Here is a 19,119-nt window from a genome sequence, read left to right on the forward strand (position 1 = left end):
TACCTAATCAGTGTACCCATGCCAACCCCTCGAGTCCATTAATAATTCTGGTTTAAATTATCAATGAGATCACTGTGTTTCAGCAACCCTCTGAGCTGAGCACAGACCCCCAGTGTGGCCACGTTAGAATAACATAAAGAGACTGTTCCCTCCCTGCTTTAGCAAGCAAATTTTGTACTGCTTTGCCTTTCTGCTATGTAATGCTCTTTCAAAACTCTGTCTACCTTGTCCTGTGCTGTAACCTCCTTCCTTTTTTTTTTTGGCGTTTTTGTTTGTGCCAAATAGTTTTTACCCAAAGTTGTCTCATTTCTGGGAGTAGGCTGCTTCAATTACTTTCCCCAGATAGAGTAGCATTTTTTTTTCCATGCTAAATCTTACTTCAAATATTTCTGAGTGTTTCAAATCTCTCTGTTGTTTGCTATTTCTCTGGGCTTCAGACTCTGTGAACCATTATTCAGCTCCCCCAACTAACATTCCTGATGTGTCAGTTTTTCCCCTTTAAAAAGGATTCATCGGATGGCACCAGGGAGGATATAAATATCAGTATATACCAACCCTGTCCTCAGAAAAGATGCTGATGCTCTGCTTGTTTCTGAGACGTACTTAAAACTGATTTTTTTTCAGATCATTCATGGATTTTGCCATTTGAGGTGACCAACATAATGCACTTGGTCACTTTGTCATCCACATTACCTGCTGGGTCACACTTTGCTACTGCATACTCCAAGGGACAGGTAAGACCAACTGCCAGTGCCCTTTGGCAATACTGCTTTATTATCCTGCTCAGGAAGGAAGCAGCGTGTACTCAGTCATACTTTCCATTGCACATATTTATTTGCCCTCTCTTTGCAAGGTCTGTCTGTGCTTCAGCAATGCTGTGTCTGAGTGCTCCACTGCAGCATCCTGGCAGACACAAGTTGTCCAAGACCCAGGGAAGCTGCAGGCTTCAAATATCCTTTACCTTATTTAGACACTAGAGGGACCTGCTCCTCCTAGGGTAGTCCAAACTGATTGTGCTGTGTTCTGAGCTTCTCCGAGCAACAAAAAGACCTGGCCAACCTCCTGAGCAATGATCAGCTCTGTGGAGGGCTTTACTGCAAAAAGTCACGGTAATCAAGTGAAGTGACTGCAGCCTTCTCCCTGCCAGACCAGGTAGCAACAACATATAAGCTATAGAAACAATGAGTGCCAAGGATTTAAAGTCAGAACTGCTGCAGTTGGTGCAGAAGCCCACGGTGCTGAGCTATCTGTCAGTAGCACACATAAGTCAGATAAAGTGACGTACTCTGTCAAAGGCTGTTATAAGCCTGTGTGTCTAGAAATGAGGAACCAAGTTCTGACTTCTCACTCAAGGTCTCGCTTGTGTGTGTAAGTACAAAGGCTCAATAAAGCCTTTGCATTTAGACTTTATTCACCGGGAGCACTCAACCATTGGCATAAGTGTGTCATAAAATAGACAAAGAGCTGCAATTTGTACCAATGGAGCTTAACATTTCCTGAGGTTGTTGAGGCACATTTCCATCACAGACAATGCTTTAAGATGAGCAAATAGGAGGCTGATAGCTTTAAGATGAGCAAATAGAAGGGTGATAGGGTATTTTCTACAGAATCTCCCACCTTCAACCTCTTTCTTTTGTCGCCTGTAAGAACTTTAGCTCACATTTGCAAGCACCTCCAGATCAGCAGTATCTAGGCCACTAAATAAAAACACTGAATTCGAAAGGCGTGTGCTTGCAGCGCCCATTCACATAGCTGAAAAATAAGCAGGTCTTACCAAGGCAGCTGAGAAACTCAGCCACTGATAGTAGTTAAGGCAGGTTTCTAATCCAATGATCCCAACCCCTCTTTTGCACCTCCTGGGAGAAATTCACATCTCCACACTCCTGCAGGACCTCAGGCTCCCAATCCGAATCATTGTCTCAGCGACCTAACACAAGCCCTCCAAAGCCCTCAAAGCTGGGCTGCTTCTTTGTATGTCCTGTTCACCCATACAGAAGTGTGCAATCAAAAGGATTGCTGGATATGGTGGTTTTCTCCAAAACACTTATAATTCCTTGAAGCTGGGCATATCTTGCTGTTCATTCAGTCCTGGATCGGATAGAGTCTGCTACCGGGCAGCCCTGGGCTCCCCAGTTTCCATTCTTCCTCCTTCTGGTTCAGCAAGAGTTTCTAACAGAAGAATCTTGCTCTTTCAAGTCTGCACAATGCCCTTGGACCTGTCCCAAAATAAAACAAATCCAGCTTGACTAGTCAAAACTAGCTAAAATACAGCAGGAATTTGGTGAATGGGGAGACACCAGAAATCTGATTTGGGTGGGATGGGAGGAGGGTGGGATGGGGGGTGGGGTGTTTTTTTAATTCCTTTTCTGTGCTTGGGACTTAGGAGTTAAGTATAAAGCTCCTGCAAAGCAAACCTGCAAGGGGCTGTCAGGTCTGCTAGGGACGGATCTGTTGTCCCAAGCAGTCCTGGCTGAAACTCCTGGAAGGAAGAGCAGAGCTCGCTGCCTGGAGAGTTGGTGGGCATCTCTTCTGCTGCAAGTGCATCCATCTCTCTACTGCTCTCCTTTGGTCCAGAGAGCTGCAGATTTTTTTTTCTCCTCTTATGTAATGGTCTGCTGGTGTCTTTTGCTTGGAAAACCTCTTATCAGATGGAGGGTGTCTGGAGCCCCATTCTATCTCTCTAGGGTCACTACTGAGAGAGCGGCCAGGGTGGGGAGCAGGAGGTGCCAGAATGTCGGGCAGCAGAAGGGAGCTGCTCACTCCCCCATCCTCTCCTTGCCCCAAGCCCTTCCCGACGCCACTCTGCCCCTCACAGAAGCGCGGAGCAGCTCCGCCTGGGTGATCTCGAGTTGCAAGTTGCAAATGGGGGAGCGAAGTGGCAGTTTGGGTTGGGAGCTTTGCCTGAAGCGGTGCGTGTGTTCCCGCCAAAAGCCACAGCGTGGCTAGGGCAGGGCCGGGTGCGGAGCTGGAGGATGCTGCAGGCGTGGGACCGGGGCACGGAGAGCTGAGCTACTGCTGCGGAGAGGCTCTTCGCGAAGTTCCCCGAGCAAAGCCCTCCCTCCTCCGGCAGCCGGAGGGGGGGAGCAGGGGCACCCGGGGCGGCCCCGTGGCTGCGGCCGAGCGAGGGAGGGGCGCGGCGGGGTCGGGGTCCGTTAAAATGCAGCATCATCCTCCCGCCCCGGCCAGGTCCTCGCGCCTGGGTGCCGCTGCCTGGCAGGGGCGGCGGGGGAAGAGCGAGCAGTGGTGCTTTGCAGCGAGTGTGTGTGGCGGGGGCAGTACTGCCGGCGCTGTCTGCACCGCCCCGGAGAAGCGGTGCCGGCCGCGGGGCTGCGCGGAGCGGCGGCGGGCGCGGAGCGGGCACTGCAGAGCCGGCAGCGCTCTCGGTGCAACGCCTGAGCCTCGCCGGCGAAAGGGGGGCACCCGGGCGGGGGAAAGGCGATGCTAGTTGGCTGGGGAGGGGTGGAGGGGAGGGAGGAGAGAGGGGAAGGGAAAAAAAAAAAGACAGAGAGAGAGAGAGAGAGCGAGAGAGAGAAAAGGCAAATGACACCCCCCACACCCCCTCCTCCCTCCTCTGCCCGGTCCCTTCCACCCCCGGCACACACACAGGCGCGCACACACACCCCATTGATCAATATTTGGCCGTCTTGCTGCAACTTGCTGCAGTCTTTTAAAGGAGTAGTAGAGAGCGAGGGAGAGAGAAAGGGAAACTGACAGGAAGGGGTAAGGAGCTACACATGTCACATGTGCTTTCTAAGACGGCCAGGAGCATCTGCAGGCTGGATCTGGTGGAGGATGCTGCGGCAGGTGATACACAGAGGGCTCCAGTCGTTTTTCTACAAGCTGGGCTTATTCGTGAGCAGGCATCCGGTGTTTTTCCTCACTGTGCCCGCAGTCCTGACCATCATCTTCGGCTTCAGCCTGCTCAACCGCTTCCAGCCTGACACTGACCTGGAGAGCCTGGTAGCCCCCAGCCACAGCCTGGCCAAGATCGAGAGGAGCTTAGCCAGCAGCCTTTTCTCCCTCGATCAATCCAAAAGCCAACTGTATTCGGACTTGCACACCCCGGGAAGGTATGGCAGGGTGATTCTCCTCTCCAAACCTGGAGGCAATATTTTGCATCAGGCTGATGTGATCCTGCAGATCCACCGAGCCGTGCTGGAAATGAAGGTGAACTACAAAGGCTATAATTATACTTTTTCCCATCTGTGTGTGTTGAGAAATCAGGATAAGAAATGCGTGCTGGATGATATTATTTCAGTGCTAGAGGATCTGAGGCAGGCTGCCCTCTCCAATAAGACAACAGCCAGGGTGCAAGTGAGCTATCCCAACACTAAATTAAAGGTATGCTCTTACTGCATGCTTTTGCCAATTAAAGAGGCAGCACTTCATTTCTTGTCCTAAACAGCAAACAGAAATCTAATCATCTCTCTCTTTCTCTGTCTAAATGTGTGTGATCTGGGCTTTCCTCGGGAGGCAGCTGAAAGACATGCTATTGTTCTGTATGAGGAGGACGGGTGGGGGGACCGTACGCTAACGAACCAGGAGAAGCAGGGAGTGGAGGACAGCTTTGGAACCTGGAGACCTTGCAATGTCTTGGAGGGTTAACAGTTTGGGGGGAAAGGGACAGGAGGTCGGTGGGCAATTGAGAGCTGGGATTCCACTATCACCTTCTTCACCCTCACTGCTGTGATGTGCTAATTTAATATAGCCATAAGGGCTTTACTCTAATGCCCAATAAGCTCCTGTATCACCTTGCTTTGTGAGTGCCATAGGAGCAGCAGGAGGCTTGGGCCAGGAGTAATTTCAGGTGTCTTGCCTTTTTCTTTTTTTTTTCATTTTTTTTTAACCTGCATGCAAAGAAGGGGAAGGGAGATGGAATTTTTGCTCTTGGTGTGAAAATAATTAACTTTGCCATTGATGAATGGGTTGGAGTTTTGGAATGGATTCCATCAGCCAGAGGCTTCCAGCAAAAGTGAAACAAGGTAAAAGGTGAAAAAAAGTTTCAGTCTTTCCAATTAAAAGAATAAACAATTCAGCACAAAACATCTCAGGAATATTTCCCTGGCACACAAGTACCCATCTGTTTTCCCTTTTCATCTGGAGCAATCCAGTCCATTAGCACTAACCTGCTATGAACAAATAAGGTGCAAAGTTTGCAGGCAGCTACTGAAAGTTTCTGTGAATTACAGTATACCTGCATGCTTCCCTAGGCATTGCACCAGAGGCAGGATTTATTTAACAGAGTGGAACAAACTCCTAGCACACTAGTTACCCATGGCTCAGGTCATAGAAAAGAGGAAATAAGTCTTCTTGTAAGACACAAAGGCTTTTTGGTCTTACCTGTCTCCACCTTTTTTTCAAAGAGCTCCTCAGGGATGAGGAATGTAGTTCCTTTGAAAGTACCATCCAGACCGTGAAGTTACCATTTGTTTTCTACTGGTCATTTACCAGCAAAAAATAAAGTAAAGCCCGTCTCAGTCCCAAAAACTGAAGCAGAGATGTACCTTGACTTTGTTGGTCTTTTAGCTTCAGTGAAAGAGCCAGGTGGGACAGTCAAGATTTGGTCCCACTGCTCTAAATGTTAAGTACTTGCTTTGTGCAGAGTTGAGGCAGAGTGGAGTGTGTGGATGTGGAAAAGTGTCCTTGCTGCTGCTAGAAAGTCCTGAGTGTAAGGAGTGCTCACAAAATGAGTTATTCTGGATTACATATCCTGGAACAAATTTTACTTTGAAGTCTGCTGTGTAGTTTGCTGTGTACTATTGTGGAATTAAGGTGCTTCCTTTTTACTTTGCTTGTTTTTAAGTTAAGAGTAATATAATTCAGTGGAGAACACTGATAATCTGTGATAACATCATTATAAACCATCATAGTCATTCTGCTGTCTCCATCTAGATTAATTTTCTTGTGTAGAAAAACCTTAACTAGGTTTGGCAAAACCAGAATGGGGTCACTTGCAATGTGGGTTTTTTTATCAGGAGATTGTCTACACCTCCTTTTTTTTTAATATAAAAGAGGAAAATAATTTGGTCTAGAGTAGAAATTTTATAGAATGAATGATGGCTGCAACCCATTTATGTGTTCCTGGTATTAGTGAGAAAGAGAATCACACTTTGCCACAGTTATTCCTCCTCTGGTGTGTTAAGGACTCTGTTGTGAGTCCTGAACCTCGACTGGCTTTCAGCTGTGGTGTGTTCCTGGAGACACCTCCTCTATTCTCATTGGCTCCAACTGCTGGGAATAAATTAATGCCTTGGGTAGATTATCCCCTAGATGGTCTTTGTCATCACTGTCCCATGTATCAAGGGTTAGGAAGCTGTGGCTTTTGCTCTCCATCAAGCCATGTTGGTTTAATCCAGACTCCCAGACTACTTAGTAAACTCCCTCTCTGCAGCTCTGAGGAAAGACTGTAGAAACCCAGGCCTGTGCTGTTTGTTTTGACGTATCTAGATATGTTTAGCTGGAAATGTCTTAGATGCTGCACCCACTGGGGTAGATCAGTCTCTGGAAAGTGATTGTGCAAAGGAAAACAACCCCTGCGGCTGTAGCTATGAGAGTTTTTTGTTTGCTTGTTTGATTTACTTGAGCTGTGATGTGGAGCAGTGATTGTGACTGGATCTCATGGGCATGCAAACAAGAGGACTAAATCTGCCTGCCTTATTCAGTACAGACCAGTGTTCACCACACTGGTCCATGTTCTTGGGAGCTTTCTCAGCTAAACTTTCCTGCACCATAAGGACACAACAGGATCTTCTAGGTTACATTTCTGTCTCAAAACCACATTGCTTGGCTAATAGTGGTAGATTTTGCTCTGTCTATTCTTTTAATAATGGTGTCAGGGTGAATAAAATTCTTGTAAGAACAATACATTGGGTTTACAAACCACGAAGGTGTCCCAGATATGTTTAATCTGCAGGGAATATAAATCAAGTGTCAATCTTGACTGGTTTGTGAACTACAATGTTGACAAAGCTGAGCTGTTCCAGCTCTTCTCCTGCTTCATCTATGAGTTACAAACAAACAAAAAAAGAGGTGGTTTTTTTTCTTTCCCTCAAGCCTTGTAAGAAGCTCTCACTTTAACCTTCTTCTCATCTCTTGCTGGTGGACATATTAGTTTGATTCTTTCAGGTGAGACTGGCTGAAGACTGGCTGTGGGTGAGCTCTTGCCAGGTCATTCATCGGAGCTTTGCGGGAGCCATAAGAGCAGGTTCCAGTAAACTGCTCCAGTTTGAAGGGAGCTGTTACTGGGGTGCAAAATCTAGTGAAACTGCTTGTCTTTTCCCAAGATGTCTGTGAAGGGTAATAATCATTTAATCATTACTTACTGTGGTGTTGGAAGAGCTTAAAGCCGCTAATAAGTTCATCCTTACTGCCCTTCTGTAAGCTGGGAAGTCTTGGTCTCTCCACTCAGCAGAGGAGGAAAGAGAGATGGCAGTTACATCCACAGTGCAGCCTGAAGTGGGGTATCAAATGCCTGAGCTGAGGTTTAAATCTATCAACACAAAGGTTATTGTAGGCTAGTTTAGTCCAAGTGAACTAGGCTGTAGGAAAATGCCTGCTCCCATTGCTCTGTCTAGCCTGTTCATGGTTATTGTGATGCTACGCTGCAGTCTGCAGTCCAGCCAGAAAGTGACTTGCCCAAGGTCATGCAGATAGACTGTGGCAGAGAAAAAAAACAAAGCTGGGTGTGAGAAGTCTGAAGTTTTGATGGAGACTTTTGAGATGTATCCTGGAGCAAGATTGTTTATGCTTTCCCCAGACTAGGACAAAAAAAATTACAACCCCAAAGTTCTTATGCTTGGGATTGTGCCCAAAGCATGTAGACTGGCACTGACCTTCAGTCATCAAACTCTTAAAGCACAAGTTTCAACAAATTTCAGCATCATTTCTGTCAATTAAGATTTTCAGGACAGTGTCAGAGTATGAGTTGGAGATAACATGGGAAAGGGTTCATTCCTTGTTGCTATATCTACTCTCCCCTGAGAATAACATTGTCTATCTTGAATAAGTTGTACCCCTGCCCCTAGGACCACAGTATGGTCTGAGACACATCTGATTCATTGGTATACATGAGGATTACTTCTTATGTGTTATGAGATATGAGAAGTAGAGTGGGTTTTGGCAGTGATTTGCCAATAACCCCATCAAATTTGAAATTTGCTGTCATTATTAGGAAAAAAAAATCACAAAGAGTGAAAGCCATTTATGACACAGTCCTTTACTTGGAGAACAAAAAAAAGCAAAGAATCATGAAAGTATTTTTTTCAGCTATTTCACCTTTACTCTTTCTTTTCACATTTATTTGCTAGCTTATGTGAGAACAGAGAATAACCTAGAATTTGTCTCCTGATATCAGAATGAATATGACAGCTTCTGTTTGAAATGAGCTTTCATAAGCAGATTGATTTTTGTAATACTGGCTTCAATTAATTATCAACCATTTATGAACACTAGGCTAAACAGCAGCCAATAAACCAGACATCTCTATTACCACATTTGTGATAAACACATCAGCTGGATATTGAATCCTTTATTGCTTAAGTAAAAAAGTTACTTGCATTCACTTAGCATCTTGAAACCTGCAATTGCAGATTTGCTACTGGCCAAATTCTCTTTTTTTCTCACATGAACAGCTTGTAAATGTAATTGAATTTTGCTCTCTTTTAATTTGTGTAGTCTTTCCCACTGCTCTGAGATGAATCCTTCATTAGATGATTCTGAGGCAAGGGCTGCATCCATAGGACAGAGGGGTGGAACATCCCACCTACATCAAAGTAGACATCTGCATATTGATAATGTCCACAAACTGATTCCTTCAGTAAAGTTGGTTCAAATATAATATTACTCTGACTCCATGGAAAATATGCTTCCTTGCAGACAATGTGGCTCTGCACTTGCTTGATATCACCCATCCCGATCCAAACCTGTAGCTCAGGTTCATGTGAAATGCTCTGCGGCTAGCAAAAGCTGCTAAGTCACAGCAAAATCAAGACAAGACTGAACAGACTGAGCTCAGGATAGCTGCTCAATAGCTTGAAAGAAAGCGGAAAAAATTCAAAGGCAAGTAGCCTCTTCTGCTCACAGGTTAGGAAACTTATTTGGAGTAAAAAAGGCAGGGCAACCCTTTTGTTTTCGTACTGTTCAGTAGAAATAGGAAGGGTTCCTCACCCTCCTTGCCTATGCAAGCTGACAGAGTTGGACTCTGGCAGCTTCGCTGTGCCCTTGCTGAGAGATGTCCCTGTAGCTCTTAAGGACACGTTGAGACAGCCTGCCTGCTCTGCCTGAGCAAGAAATGAAGTGTTCCCATGCATTTCCAGCAAAATTCTCCACTCCTCCCTTTGCTTGCTACATTAGGAAGGGTCTCTCTTAGCTCTCATGGACCAAATGTTAGGACAACCCTTTTGCTTAAAAGGAAGGTCAGACTATGAACTGTGATGGCATCAGGGATACAAAATCAGGCTAACCTGTACCAGAACAACCTATCCCAACATAAACAGTAAAAAGATAGAAGAAACCTGTCAAAACAAGAACGGAGTTTATGATGCTCTTTTTACACTGTCATTCTTCACCTATGAACTTAACTTTCCTTATTAGTCTCTGAGGTAAATTGCTTCACTCCACCAGGGCTGTAGACCAGAGGTTCCTTGAGTGTGGGTCTCATTCCTTCCTGGATGGATGAACAGTGGCCATATGGAAGACTGCAAAGAAAATATTCTCCATTGACCTTTCAGAAGACCTTGGTCAGCTGTTTGATGCCTTTCCCTCCCAGCTATTCCACTTTTTAGTTTTGTCAGCACTTGCTTGGACATATGGCCTTTTTATGCAATGCCAGGCCTTCTGGAGACCTTGCCATGATGTGAATAGTAATAAACCATTCAGAAGTTGTTTGGGGAGAGGGAAAATGAAGATGCAATTGCAAGCCCTCTTTGTTTAGTAATGACTACTCGTTGTTGTGCATCTGGGGTGGATGTCAACCACTTGCCAAAGGCAAAGAGTCCAGTAGCACTTCCCATTGTCCTACAATAGCTTCTTTGTGGATAGACAGAAGTAGTTACTTTATGAAATATTCAGTTAATGCTTGACAGTGTTTCTATGCTGACATAACATCTAATCTCAGCCACCCCTGTGCCTTTCCAAAATGCATTTGGAGCTCCTTACTGTACTGCCTGTGCGAGCTGTTGGAGTGCCCTGAATTTCTCCCTCTAGATCTACAACAGATGGGTATTCTTACTATCTGTTACAAGAGTTAAATTCAGATATCACCATGCTAGCAAGGTGAGAGAATACAACTGATGAGCCTTAATAAATATGATGCTTTTACAAGTGAGAGCAGAGATGCTGAAACTAACATCAGCTGATGGAGTGTATGTTCTGTGGTAGAAGTAGGAGGCAATTTATAAGAAGAAAATTGGGTTAATACATAAGTTTAAAAAAATTAAGTTATTTAATGTCCTTTATGTATATGTATATGTGCATGCACGTCTTTCTTCAATGATAAACAATGTCATTGATAGGATTTTGCTAGACATCTTGAAAATAACAATTTAAGAACAACATCTCTGTTAAAGCTTTTCAGACCTTAAGACATAAAAGACCATTATGCAGAGCTCTGCATGGTTGTTATGACAGAAATCATGGTGAAGAAATCTGCTGACTAGTTTTCCAGTTGGAGTGAACTGGGTTGTTAAAAGTCACAATCTCACATTTCTCCAGAAAGCTTTTAATTTAGGCATATCCCACATCCATTGCACACTCCTAGTGCAAACAGCGAGACGTGTTGTGCGTGGCTGGGACTTGAGCTAAAAGGCAGCTTGAAATACAGATGAAGCGAAGTCCTTGATGACGTAGGAAAGCAGGTGCTGTGTGTGCTAGAAAAGAGAGTGGAGGATACCAGCAGGCAGGGCAAGCTACAGTCTTTCATACCTCTGTTGTCTACTATATTAGTTCTGTACCAAGGTGCAAGAGGCTCCTGTTGGGAACAGATAGTAAAGGAAGATCTTGGTAGCGGGACTGCAAAGCATCCTACAAATGCAGAGAGCAGTGACTGAGCTCCTGAGCATTGCAGGGATGATCACATGCCGTGGCACATGCCACTGCCCTGGATTCACTGGTGTGAATCAGCTTTACTTTTACACCAGTTAGGCCATTTGGGAGCAGGGCCTTTGGGTGAAATGTTTGGAGATCTTTGATAGCACTAGAAAGAGTGATTTGCTGGCAGTGGGAGGATTTCTAGTTAGAAAGAATTACTGTGGAACCAACTCAAGGGCAAACTGGGAATAATTTGTTAGTCAGCAGCTCTGGTATGATACAAAAATTCTGCTTAAGCTTTTTGTTCTCTTAACCCTGCTCATATGTTAGTGGGTAACTCCTGCACAGTGCCAGTTCTGCACATCCTGCAGCAGCTCTGCAAGACAACGGACAGCCCTCCCACAGCCCTGACTCAGCCAGATCAGCTTTTCTCACAGGCTTTGTGGTTCAGCACCAAACGTGCCCTCCTCGGGTCCATTTCTGTTAGGCATACTCGTACCACAGTGAAGGAAGTCCTCGGGAGATCATGGGTATTGAGACCAGCATGTCACCTGGCTAATATTTCAGAAAGGTTTTGGTCTGATAATGACCTATAAATATGATGGGAAAAGTCAGTTTGCACCACAGGTGTATAATGTTTCCTGAACAGATAGGATGACAAATGTTTCAGTACTCTCCAGAATAATTAATCTTTAAAAATACTAATTGCATAAGACCTCAAGCCTGTTTGGCTCCTCTGAGAGCATCTAAGAGGACAAAGGGCAGTCCTGCCTACCTGTCTAATTCCTTTGAAGGCAACACAGGTTGCAGAGACTTTAAGTGTAATGCTGTTCAGCTAGCAAGAGTACATAAATTGAGATTAAAGACCAAGCTCCTAATGGCCCAGTCTGCCACAATTAATTTCCCTGTGCAGCTGGTGAAAGACCTGGGAGGTGCCACTGGAAACCTCCACAAGGAAGCCCAAACATTTAGCATGTATCCTCTCACAATAACAGGGAATATAAACATCACCTACAGGACAGTTTCAGGGGGCACCTAAACCTTGTGCCCACTTTAGGTATCTAAGACAGAAAAGTTGCACTTGTGTAAGGCAAGGTCTTGCTTTTTTCACGCCTTGCATGATTGTTTCCCCCAGTGTTACACAAGTGTTGTCAGTCTGATGGGGAGGTGCTATTCTTACCACATACATGGTGCATTTTCCCACGTGTCAGTGGCTTTGTAAAGGGTGCTACGATTCAGAAGTAGCTACAGACTGTTTTGCTGCTTCTGTGCTAAACCGCACATTACTTATACTAAATCACACATTACCTGTGCTAAATCACACATCAACCTGTGCTGCAGGTTGGGCTGACCCCTAACATTTCAGCTGAGTCTTCTTCTATCAGGTGTCACTGTACTTTTGAAATCAAAAGCATCTGTGAAACTAGTTTTACAGATTGCCCTTACTTTTGGCATGAAGGAAGAAAAGGAAAGGGCAGGTTTCAGTAATTTCATATTGACATGTCCTTAATGAAATGCTTTCTGTGTGTGTTGAAGTGATTCTTTTAAAGTGTACTTTCAGAATTCTTTCCAAAATATTTTGCTCTTGATATTAGAAAACAAAGGAGGAAAAAAAAATGTTGCTTTACAAGGAATTTTTTTCCTGGGTTCCAACTATGAGGAAGGAGAAGTCACTCTGCTTTGAAAATCACGATGAAGTGAGGTGGGCCCATTAGCCCTGCCTGGAAGGATCCTTGTGTGGCCAAGAACACAGCCTAATTCTCATAGACATGAATATATTCCTCAAGAGGATGCTCTGACTCCCTTTAATGCCCTTTGTCAACGGAAACCAAGACACTATATAGGTGGCCCAAGTGATTCTCCCTTCCAATTTTCCAAACACGTTTAGTTTGTAAAACAATTTGCAGTTTATTAAGAAGAAAGGTGCTGTTAGGAGTACTTCATTATGCAACACAATCTCCCATTTGATGGCATTTTTGACTTAAATATATATCACCCCTTTTCCTAACCCTTTCCCAGGATGGTTTCTTAGAGCAGAATTTGATTTGTTAACAAAATACTTCAACGAATGCAGCTTTGAGCAGCTGCAACGTAGGAATATTCATGTGCATTTTTCCTCCTTAAAATCCACACTTCATAGAATCATAGAATCAACCAGGTTGAAAGAGCCCTCCGAGATCATCCAGGCCAACCTAGCACCCAGCCCTAGCCAATCAACCAGACCATGGCACTAAGTGCCTCAGCCAGGCTTTTCTTGAACACCTCCAGGGACGGTGACTCCACCACCTCCCTGGGCAGCCCATTCCAATGCCAATCACTCTCTCTGCCAACAACTTCTTCCTAACAACATCCAGCCTAGACTTCCCTTGGCACAACTTGAGGCTGTGTCCCCTTGTTTTCTTGCTGATTGCCTGGCAGAAGAGAACAACCCCTACCTGGCTACGGCCTCCCTTCAGGTAGTTGTAGACAGCAATGAGGTCACCCCTGAGCCTCCTCTTCTCCAGGCTGCACACCCCCAACTCCCTCATCCTCTTCTCACAGGGTTTGTGTTCCAGGTCTCTCACCAGCTTTGTCGCCCTTCTCTGGACACCTTCCAGCACCTCAATTCTCTCTTGAATTGAGGAGCCCAGAACTGGACACAGCACTCAAGGTGTGGCCTGACCACTTGACTCCTGTGTTTTATTTACAGAGAAGTGCAAAACATCCTCCAAAAGGCATTGCACCACACAGGCTTTTGGATTCAGATGGCAAGCCTGCTTGTCTTTGAGATGGGGCAGTAACAAATGCTCTACCCATCCCGTTTCTTTGTTAAGTAACTTGAATTTTCCTGTCCAGAAGTGATTCTACATCTGACCATAAATAAACCCCCTGGTCATGCAGTTGATGCACAACAGATTTGTCTCTGTAAAATGCATAGAAAGCTGGAGCACCAGCAAAGGAACATCAGTATTTTGTAATATTTACAAATGTCTCTCCAGTCTTTTTTCTTCCCAGACTTCAAGATTACCACAAATACTGGGCTTTAGGTGCATACCCCAAAATAATATTCACAATCTTGACAAGCTTAGGAGCTTCTCTTTTCTTGTGAAATAGTTAATCTTTTGGTTTTAAGAGAAAAAAAAAGTTATTTTAAAGAAAAGGGAGGTGTTTTTTTTCTCCTAAAAGAATAAAGCTTATGCCCTTACAACTTTTACCATCTTCTTGCCGCTACTATAATATTTTGGAGATGGGAGGAGGAGGAGGAGAATATCCTTGAAGAGAAATTTGTGTTACAGAAATGCCAAATAACGCAATTGCGTAAGTTCAGTGGTTTTGTCAACAGAATATTCATCTCAGAAGGAAAATTAAACCAGGCCATTTGTCATTACTGCTACTTACAGATAGGAACAAAGTTCCTTGAAGTGTGTGATGGTTTGGGCTCTTACCCGCCCCCCCACACTTTTGAATTTGCCCCAGCTAACTCAGACGGACCCTGGGAATATAGATGAAGCAATTTATTTACAGCTAGCAGAATTTACAAGCAGCTATTTACAATATATACAGTTATATACAATTATATACAGAAATATACAAAGGATAAACAACACAAAAGCACAACTCCCCTCCCAGAAACCTGAGTCCCCAGGAGGGGCTCTCAAACCACCCCAACACCTCCCCCTGCCCTCTCAACCTTACCCCAGTTCTCAGGAAGAAGAGAGGTGCAGCCAAGAGGTTAGGGAGCAAGGTTAGTAGGAGCAAGGTTAGTGAGATGTGACCAGGTCTGAAGGCAAAGGCAGAAGAGAAAGACAAAATGGAGAAAGTTTACTTCTTCTTCCCAGAGCTCTCAGCGAGACTGTGAGAGAAGTTGACATCAATTGTTTTCATTTCACTGCCTGTTATCTAGTTCTGTTACCAAAACATTCCAGCTTGCTTCAAACTAGCACAAAGTGTAATTCTGATACTTCTCTTGTGGAAAACTCTACTGTTTGAAGTAGAGAAAATGAGGCAGAATAGGACTTTCTCCCCCCCCCCCCCCCCCCCCCCCCATTTCCTTTAGAACAGCTATATAAAAGGTAACCAGGATGGAGAATAGCCCACAACAAAACTCAAAGAAACTGAAATACACTCTTAAATCATTTGAACTATGTCTTTCCTGTAGCCTCTTCACTGAGGATACAATGGACAGAAAGGACATTTCAGATGCTGTTATGTGAAAGAATAGTTTGGGACATGGGGTGGTGATTTTGGTGCAGGGCCACGTGTTCAAGGATTCATACTCTGCTGCAGCTCAGATCTGCCTCTACCTTACATTGATCTTCACATCATAAAGTGCTGTGGTACTGCTAAAGAAATTCAGAGAGCTGTTGGAGTTTCATGAGCAATCTCATGCTGCTTCCATGTAGCATCAAGAGTTCAAAGACATAAAAGGCTTATCAGGTCAGTCTACCCCAATCCCTGGCCTGTGCAGGATGATGAGAAAAACCTAGTAGAAAAATTAATTCAGATTGACTTGGATGGGAAATCAGTCATGTGGTTGGAAACTGGTTGAAAGACTGTAAATGAAGTATCATGATAAATGGTAATGTAGCAAGTTTATGGAAGGTATCTTGCAGGGTATCTGGAGAATTTGTGTTAGGTCTGGTCTCATCTAACATCTCTATTAATTATCAAGAAGTGTAATTGCATTGCACAGGAATGAAATTCACAAATAATATTAAACAAGGAGGAAATGTCAGCAGTAGCTGAGTCAGAGGATTTACACAGACAGAATCAGAGCAGTTAGAAACCTGAAGAGAAAATGAAACTATTTTCTGAAGAGTTCTGGTTGCATTATGGCCCCCAAAGGGCAATCAAGAATCTTGAAACATACCCCTGCTAGCTGAGTTTTGCAAATGTCAGCTTGAAGTTGCAGTGCTTAAATGATATGATCAAGGTCAAAGTGTGTGTTAAAGATGGGATTTTACCACCCCTGTAGAAAGGGCACTTAGTTTTACTTCTGACTCTGAGACTGTTTTGTGAGCATGGACATTGCAATGTTGTCCTTCATCCTTTGCCTTCTTGCAGATCAAGGTAGGCAGGACAAAGAATGAAACTGGTCTTCTTCTGGAGTTTTGTGCTGACTGTGGATTTTGGATGGGCCATACCTGAAGTTGTTTTGCTGTGTTGTGCATCATCTTATTTTGTCCACCAGCACCTCACATTTGAGCATCCTTATGTCTCTAATGCCACAGATTGGCTCCATTTTGTTGAATGTTGTCATTCATTAATTATATTCTGGTTGTGCCACACAGAAGTTCTCATAGCAGAGATTCTTAAAACGCAGTTGAGCAGATTAATTGCAAAATATTGGTGCCATGGTCTAGCCTTGAGCTCTGTGGTAAAGGGTGGGACTTGATGATCTGTGAGGTCTCTTCCAACCTTGGTGATACTGTGATACTGTGATATTCAGCTAGGTCATTCCTACTATATTTTTGTCCAATTTGAGTGTGATTGCAGACCAAGTCTCTACCTAGAGACTGGTAATATTTGTGAAATGGATTGTGGAGCCAGGCTATTTTTCCTTCTTTTCTTGACAAGCATTCACAATGTTGGATCATTTGCTATAGCAGCAGATGACCTTGTAGTAAAACTGGTTTGGTCTGCAGGGTCAGGATGTGACTCTGCCTTGCCACTGAGGTTCCACTATGTAACTGTTTGTGGATGGGAATACTTATCCCAAAGATAGGATGCATTTCTTTCCATTTGAGCCCTTAATGTTCAGCATCTAAAGTGGCTCCAATGCACAGTCAGAGGAGAGAAAGGAACCTCCAGAAGGAATGCAGTTCACTTTTAATCAACTACATTAGGAGGGAATGAACTCACCTTTCAGAGACATCGTGAACCAGGGAAAGAGTGGTCATATTATGCATTTACCTTTCAGATGATTAAAGTTAGGTGAGCTGAACCACATCACACATTTATTTCAAACCACACACATGCACAAAAAATAAGGCCACAAAGTTTCAATAGGCATTGGAATATGGTAAATCTGAAGATCTATATAGGAGAGATTTGTGTCAGATGAAGTATTTCTCATTTACCTAGGGAATTATCTACATTCACACCAACACAAGAAAAAAGCTTCCCAGGATTTCATAGGTAAAGTCAAAACTTCTTCTCAGATCCATTGCAGCTTTGTCTCACATCACATCTCCAACAGAGTTTTGAAAGATTCTTTTTGGAATTTATTATTAGACAGCTGCAGAAGAACTAAAATACATTAATCTGAATAAGGAATTAACTTCCACTGAAGGAACCAGAATTAAATGCCATCCTCCTGCAAAATAGATTGTCAGATATTGGCAGTTTATTGCAGCTGGGAGACTGTGATTTTGCAGAGTACTCAGAAGACAAATGCTGAGATTCTATCATCTAGAAGTGCTTTACCATCTGATTACTCTTTGACTTAATTTATCAAATTTTCCCCCCAAATATTTATTTGTTTGAAATCCAGAGAAGTGCCTTTGCTTTAAAATTAAAAGTCTGCTCCTTCCTGTTCTGCCAGAACCAAAACCTTTCAAATAGATTCTACTAATAGAAATTGAAAAGTCACTTTGCACTCCAGGGGACTTTGAAAAGCCTTTAAATACCAAACAAAACAATAAAGCTCACAAATCCCAAACTTGTATTACATTAGAGTAGCTGTAAAATGTCTATTTCATAGAATCATAGAATCAAGCAGGTTGGAAGTGACCTCCAAGATCATCCAGTCCAACCTAGCACCCAGCCTTGTCCAGTCAACTAGACCATGGCACCAAGTGCCTCATCCAGGCTTTTCTTGAACACCTCCAGGGATGGTGACTCCACCACCTCCCTGGGCAGCCCATTCCAATGCCAATCACTCTCTCTGACAACAACTTCCTCCTAACATCCAGCCTAGACTTCCCCTGGCACAACTTGAGACTGTGTCCCCTTGTTCTATTGCTGGTTGCCTGGGAGAAGAGGCCACCCCCCACCTGGCTACAACCTCCCTTCAGGTAGTTGTAGACAGCAATGAGGTCCCCCCTGAGCCTTCTCTTCTCCAGCCTAAACACCCCCAGCTCCCTCAGCCTCTCCTCACAGGGCTGTGTTCCAGACTCACACCAGCTTTGTTGCCCTTCTCTGGACACATTCCAGCACCTCAACATCTCTCTTGAATTGAGGGGCCCAGAACTGGACACAGCACTCAAGGTGTGGCTTGACCAGAGCTGAGTACAGGGGAAGAATAACCTCCCTCATCCTACTGGCCACACTGTTCCTGATGCAGGCCAGGATGCCATTGGCTCTCTTGGCCACCTGGGCACACTGCTGCTGCATCTTCAGCTACTATCTACCAGTATCCCCAGGTTCCTTTCTTCCTGGCTGCTCTCCAGCCACTCTATCCCCAACCTGTAGTGCTGCTTGGGGTTCTTGTGTCCAAAGTGCAGAACCCTGCACTTGGCCTTTCTGAAAAAGAAAGTTTTAATGTCTTGCAGGGAAGTGTGTCAGAGAAGTTGAAAAGGTAGGTTTTGTTGCTGCTATTACTATTATTTACAATGATTATACTACATTTTGGAGGAAGTGCTTATACACAGTAGGCAAATATTCATCTTGTTATTCTGAACTCATTCTTAACAATAGCACTACATTTAGCATATAAATCTAAGAACACATGTAGCCTCACTTTAAGCATTTAATGAAAGTATTTAAATTAGAGTTTAGGCCATTGTAGGCTTTAGGAGGGTTGAAAACACAAAGAATAAGATTCAGCCTATTTAAGGTCAAAATTGCAGTCTGGAGTTGCCCTGCTTTGCTCTTGTCATTGAGCCGGCAGCTTGGGAGTCCTGGTATTTCTAACCCGGCAGGTTTGTTTGGGCAGCTCAGCACCTAAATTCTGCCTTTTCATGTTTTGAGTCTTGTTCTGGCTGAAGAAGCACATCCAGATCAAAAGCCCTGCTTGAAGTTAATAGCTACTGCGTATTCACCCGAAAGGACGAATACTCATCCGTGAAATACAGCCACCTTGAGGATGAAGCTGTTCAGGTGTTGCATACTTGACACTACCACCAAACTATGGGGTCTGAGCACAGGAATTAAAGAAACCTTCTGCCAGCTGGC

At 44.2% G+C, this 19,119-nt stretch overlaps 2 protein-coding genes across 2 annotated transcripts in view; both read left to right on the plus strand.

The window, feature by feature from the left end:
- Positions 1-19,119, plus strand: part of GCFC2 (GC-rich sequence DNA-binding factor 2) — a 988,578-nt gene that overhangs the window by 797,720 nt on the left and 171,739 nt on the right. The window lies entirely within an intron of this gene.
- The window catches only part of LOC135176618 (patched domain-containing protein 4-like), a 28,921-nt gene continuing 13,390 nt past the window's right edge, over positions 3,589-19,119 (plus strand). The window contains exon 1 of the mRNA XM_064145739.1: positions 3,589-4,167. Coding sequence (XP_064001809.1) covers positions 3,742-4,167 — 426 coding nt within the window. The 5' untranslated portion in view covers positions 3,589-3,741. The remainder of the gene's footprint in view (positions 4,168-19,119) is intronic.

Source organism: Pogoniulus pusillus, chromosome 7 (assembly GCF_015220805.1).
Source record: "Pogoniulus pusillus isolate bPogPus1 chromosome 7, bPogPus1.pri, whole genome shotgun sequence".
Taxonomy (NCBI): domain Eukaryota; kingdom Metazoa; phylum Chordata; class Aves; order Piciformes; family Lybiidae; genus Pogoniulus; species Pogoniulus pusillus.